Here is a 6,000-nt window from a genome sequence, read left to right as displayed (position 1 = left end):
GGCCGCCACGCTGGCCCCCGTGCCCCGCAACGCCTGCATCACCTGCCCGCAGTGCCACCGCAGCCTCATCCTGGACGAGCGGGGGCTGCGCGGCTTCCCCAAGAACCGGGTGCTGGAGGGCGTCATCGACCGCTACCAGCAGAGCAAGGCGGCCGCGCTGCGCTGCCAGCTGTGCGAGAAGGCGCCCAAGGAGGCCACGGTGATGTGCGAGCAGTGCGACGTCTTCTACTGCGATCCCTGCAGGCTGAGGTGCCACCCGCCCCGGGGCCCCCTCGCTAAACACCGCCTGGTGCCGCCGGCGCAGGGCCGGGTGAGTAGGAGGCTGAGCCCCCGCAAGATCTCCACCTGCACGGATCACGAGCTGGAGAACCACAGCATGTACTGCGTGCAGTGCAAGATGCCCGTGTGCTACCAGTGCCTGGAGGAGGGCAAGCACTCCAGCCACGAGGTCAAGGCCCTGGGCGCCATGTGGAAGCTTCACAAGGTGAGAGCCCTGCCCTGCCCTGCCCTGCCCGGCCGCGGGGGGCTCGGTGCGTGGCAGGCCCCTGAGGGCCAAATCCTGCGCTTCGGGGTCCGCCCTAAGGGTCTGCCACTCGATGAGGTCCCGTGCCCTCGCTCTGGCTGTGCATCTGGTGCTCTCCCTGCCTTGCAATGGGGGACGGCTCCATCGGGACATGTCCCCACGTGCCCTCTGCCAGGGGGTGGTGTGTGCCCGTGCTGGGGAAGGGGTGCACCGGCGTTCCCCGTCCGTCTTTCCCCCCCGGGGCTGGACCGGGAAAGCGGCAGGGAGGGATGGGCCTGCCAAGGGCCCCCACAAATGTGGGGAGAGCCTGCCCTGGGGACCTGGGTGAGCATGGAGGCATGAGAGGGGGCAGGCAGAGCCAGGGCTGCCCGCTTGGTTGCACACAGATCCGCCACAGGGCAGCATCTCCCCCTGCTTCATGCGTCCCCACTCCGGTAATCCGGGTCTGTGTGGCTGAACCCCGCCTGAGGTAACTAGGGCAGAAATGACAGGGATGCAGAGAGACATGGTGCGGATCCCCCGGGAGCCCCCGCGCAGCGGTGTGGGAGAGCTGCCCCGGCCCCTCAGGAAACGCTTTCCAGGAACGCTGCCGTCCCGCCGTGTCGCGTGCGGACGTGTGGAGGCAAAGAGCCCCGTGGTGGAGCACACGTGTAGGCAGTGCACGGGGTGGCGTGGGGGAGCGAGAAGGGCAAGGGGGTGCTTCTGACGGCCCTCGGGGCTGCTTCTGCAGGGGCGATGCCCCGGCGGCTCTGGGAGCGCGGCCTTCCTGAGAGCATGCAGTGGGGGGAGGGAGTGCGTGCGTGTGTGTGTGTCTGTGAGTGTGAACTCTCCATGCATGTCCATGTGTGGCCCCTGTGTGAGTGCGTGTGTATGTCCTCCTTGCGCGCGTGCGTGTGTGCGTGTCCTCCATGTGCATGTGTTTGTCCTCCGTGTGTGTGTGCGTGCGTGCGTGCGTGTGTGTCCTCCATGGGTGTATGCATGTGTGTCCCCTCCAGGTGGTTGTGTATGTGTCCCATATGTGTGTGTGTGTGTTTGTGTGTCCTCCATGTGTGTACATGTGTTTGTCTTCTGTGTGTGTGTATGTGTCCCCTGCATGTGCTTGTGCCCTCCACATGTGTGTGCATGTGTTTGTCCTCCGTGTGTGTGTCCTCTGTATCTGCACGCATGTGTGTTCTCCGTGTATTTGTTTATGTGTCCTCCACGTGTATGTGTCCTCCGCATGGGCGGGGGGGGGGAATGCATGTGTTTGTCTTCTGTGTGTGTTTGCCCTTCATGTGTGCGTTTCATCTGTGTGTGCATGCATGTGTGTCCTCCGTGTACATGTGTCCTCCATGTGTATGTGTCCTCTGCGTGGGGGTGTGTATGTGTGTGTGCATGTCCCCCTCCCACAGCCCGATGAACAGGCTCCCCACTACGACACTCTGGTGCATGTCCTCATCCACCCGGAGACACCAGTCACCCCCGGGTGTCAGGGCCTCCCTGGCTTTCTCGCGGGGGCCAGGAACAAGCGCGTTTCCCATGGAGGGGCGTACTTATGTATTGCGTTACGTTGAGCCGCGCATCTCCGTACAGCCTTGCAGTCGAGGGATGGAGGCGGATGCGGGCCCTGGGGAGCTGCCTCCCAAACAAATATCGCATCACAGGCGAGCAGTGACATCACACGGTTTGGCTATGAGTCTATCCAATTTAACTCCTTCTCTTCTTGGCATTGTTAGGGCTCAGTCCAGCTGAGCTCTTTAATTAAGTACGTGCATAACATTAAGCCTTTGAAGAAGCCTCGTTAGCTATAAAAGGCCCGTGCCTGCAGTTAAGCCCATACTAAAGAGAGGGGTTTTAGTCCCTTTAATGAATATAGAGTCCTAGGCTGACCCCTTCATGAGTGGATTTTAACTCAGCTGCTCTTCAGAAATGAAGCCGAGCGGAGATGCTCTTTTGGAGGCCTTTGGTGTCACCGGAGGTGATCACTTCCCTTGCATGTCTTAGCTTCCTGAGCCAGATTTCCGAACGTTCGGTCCGGCTGTGCTTTCTCCTGAGTCACCCTGCCGTTCTGCTCATGGATAGGCCAGAGATGCCAGGCTTGTTGCTACTCCCTGCTGGGTAGCAGCTAGGCCAGGAGAGCGTGTCTTGTAAATGCAATAGGATTGAGTCCTCGAATCTGGGAGTGGGCAGCCAGAGCATGGGGAATGTATGTATTGCAAATAAAGAGCATCAGCCATTGGCGTTTAAAGGCTCCATCCTGCAAGGGGCCTGGGTAGATGAGCACTCAAATGCCTTTCAGGTGTTGAGTCTTTGTGCCCCCGCACTACCCAGGGGGGCTTCGACCTGTCGCAGAACGAGACGCTGCAAATCAAACAGGACTGGCTGAAAAAGGCTAATTTAAAAGACAGGGGGAATGTCGTTCTCATCCGTCTGGTCATCGTGCTGTGCTCGAGGTGGACTCTTGGCTCTAATGCACCTTTGAAGCGTGCAAGAGGGCATGACAAAGTTCGGATCGTGCTCTGCAGACCGACAGTGGAAATATATAGTGGCAACAAGTAACATCTCTTTATTTCTACTATGAGAAGGACTCGGTCCTTGGTTAAACCTGCGCTGAGCTGAGAACGCCTTGATAAGCTGTTGTTCTTGAAAGCAGTATTCATATATCAAGTTATGACGGCCTAACGCCACAGCTGTTAAATACAGCGTGCTTTACTTAGGGAAGAGATCAATCACCTCTCCCTAGAGAGCTCTTTAACAAGTGACCCACTTCTTCACTATGCGGTGAGACCATGCTGACGGTGCCGTTCTCACAGCTGAGAATTGCAGATTCAAACGTATATATTTCAGAGAGCGCTGATTTTGAAAATGGACACAGATAACAAGATAAGACCTTTTCTGTGTGGCCTTGCCTTCCAGCAGAGCTATTGAGATAGCATGCACAGGGACCAAGAGGAAAGTGGAGCGATCATCTGAAACATCCTCCTTTTCATAATATATACATCACTGATCTCTGGATTTTCCTTTTATGCAGATGAGCTTAGTCTTCTTGGATTCAAGGGCACATGGGGCCAAACTTTGTTTTTCTTGCAATATTCCCAGTGCCGCTTTATCTCTCGTGAGGACATTTGCATGAATAATGAATACAGGGTCAGTCCAGCTAAGGGATCTCCGAGGTCACTTAAGTCCATTATGGTGCTACTGCAGGCAACTGTGTTATCATTTAGAAACCGAGGAAGCTCCACCATAAAGTGAGGTAGGGTATTGGCTGCTTCTGGGGCAAAGGGAAAGTTGTTTCAGAGCCTTGCTTCTCCAGTTACAAACCTTTCTTGTTCTCCATGTTGAGAAGTTGTCCTGATTAAGCACTGAAACCCCAACAGCTTGGTTATTTCTGTTGGTCTCCAGGTTTTAAGCTGCTCATGACTTGAATATCTGAGGGTCTTCTAAGCACGAGCAATAGCAATAGTGAAGTCCCTGCTAGGCGTCTTGGAGGCTCTGCTGTGTTTGGTTGTGTACCTGCGGAGGGATTCAGCTACCTGGCCAAACATACCAGTAAGTGCTAGGAGACATAATAGGGATATTTGATGGGCCACGTTGGCATCTAATCCCTCCATGATGGAGCGTTTGCAAACATTTGGTCAAGTGCAGTATTTGGGGATGCATGGCAATGAAAATGGTTTGGGGGCTGGGGCACATGACTTATGAGGAGCGGCTGGGGGAATTGGGCTATTTAGTCTGCAGAAGAGAAGACCAAGGGGGGGATTGAGTAGCAGCCTTCACCTCCCTGCAGGGGGGTTGCAAAGAGGATGGAGCTGGACTGTTCTCAGTGGGGGCAGATACAGAACAAGGAGCAATGGGCTCAAGGTGCAGCAAGGGAAGTTGAGGTTGGATATTAGGAAAAACTTTCTCACTAGGAGGGTGGTGAAGCACTGGAACAGGTTACCCAGAGAGGTGGTGGAGTCTCCATCCTTGGAGGTGTATAAGCCCCGGCTAGACAAAGCCTTGGCTGGGACGATATAACTGGGGCTGGTCCTGCTTGGAGCAAGGGGTTGGATTAGATGTGACCCCATGAGGTCCCTTCCAGTCCTCATTTTCTGTGATTCTTTGGCATCGGATGCATGGAAAGGTAGAGGAAGGAAGCAGAAAAGAAAAGGAGGCTCTTCTCCCTGGCGTTGAGCTCCAGACACCTCACTGGAGGTTTTTAGTCATTACTGTTTGGGCAGGCAAGGTGGCAATCCCAGCATAATCCCAAAACCCTTGGACTTGGCGCGTGCAGGAGCTGGAGGCCCTTCCTCAGTCCAGTTTTGGTATTAGGGCTACAAGGAGAAGAAAGAACTGGCAGAATAAAGGACACTAAAATACCCCCCACTGCTTTGTGCTGTATGTCCAGAAAGCGTGTGCTCTGTAAAAAGGTTCAGGACAGACAGATGCAGCAGCAGCACGAGCGAGACATAGACCTTGGCACGCAACCCATTGGGACTGGTGGGGTTTACACTGCATTTGTACACCAGTATAAACTACACCAGCCTCTGGAGCAGAGAGATGACCAGCTCTCCTGAGATTGCTGCACTCAACACATGCTGTGACCATGCCTTGCCATTAGGGGCAGGTTCTTGGGAGATGGGATATCTTTTCTTAGCTCAACTAAATAGTCGGAAAAATTGTGCTTTGCAAGCTTTCAGGCACACGTACCCCTCTTCAGGCAGAAGGAGAGGTTTGTGGGGGGTTTTACTATTACGGGAGCAGTTAATAGCCTGTTTGCTTAAGCGTGTCGTTCTCAGCTAACTCAAGGCCCCCCTCAGAAATCTCTGGATCTTCATTTCCACCTGTTTTATGACTATGGAAAAATACTAGAGCAATTCTTCTGTTGAAAAGAACTCAGAAAGACCACAACAGGGCAGAATGTTTTTGACGCTATCGATTCCTATTTGCAATCTCCGGCTTTATCTTATGAACCATGTGTAGGTGCTTGCACCCCCAACAGTGCTAATATTGTGTGGCACCCTGATGCACCCTTAAAAGGCTCTCGTGGCACCCCAGGGTGCTGCAAACCCTAGTTGAGAATCACTGACCTAAGCAAATAACTACCTTGAGATAAGCTGCAGACACACAACACAAAGTGTTACGCTGGTGCATTGCTGTTTGGGCTTTATTGCACACCAGATCTGAATGAGCTGCCCGGTGTGTTCCCCTCCTTTCTGGTGCCCGTATAGAGCTGCATTGCACTTGGGTAGCTGGGTTATGCTGGGAGAACAGGACCATAAGACATAGGTCGTTGTACTGCAACGGGCAGCCATGTCACAGAATCCCATTCACAATATCACGGCCACCCAAGCACCTTGCCAGTCCCAGCCAGCATCTCCTCAGAGTCACATACTTGCAACTGCCCTCTGGCCGGCCAAGGGGTCTCCATCCTATACCCGCAACCTGCCCTGTAGACTCACCCTCCTGCTCAGCTTTAATAGAGCAAGGCACAGTCTGCATCATCTCACGAAACCGGT

At 54.3% G+C, this 6,000-nt stretch overlaps 1 protein-coding gene across 1 annotated transcript in view; it reads left to right on the top strand.

Annotated features, from left to right (window-relative positions):
* Position 1: 1 nt before the first annotated feature.
* Positions 2-6,000, top strand: part of TRIM9 (tripartite motif containing 9) — a gene marked incomplete at its 5' end in the record, with an annotated part of 147,652 nt that continues 141,653 nt past the window's right edge. Inside the window, one exon of the mRNA XM_025203498.1 lies at positions 2-484. Coding sequence (XP_025059283.1) covers positions 2-484 — 483 coding nt within the window. The remainder of the gene's footprint in view (positions 485-6,000) is intronic.

The sequence above is a fragment of the Alligator sinensis genome, unplaced genomic scaffold, assembly GCF_000455745.1.
Source record: "Alligator sinensis unplaced genomic scaffold, ASM45574v1 scaffold50_1, whole genome shotgun sequence".
Classification (NCBI taxonomy): Eukaryota; Metazoa; Chordata; order Crocodylia; family Alligatoridae; genus Alligator; species Alligator sinensis.
This window is presented reverse-complemented; position numbering and strand designations above follow the sequence as displayed.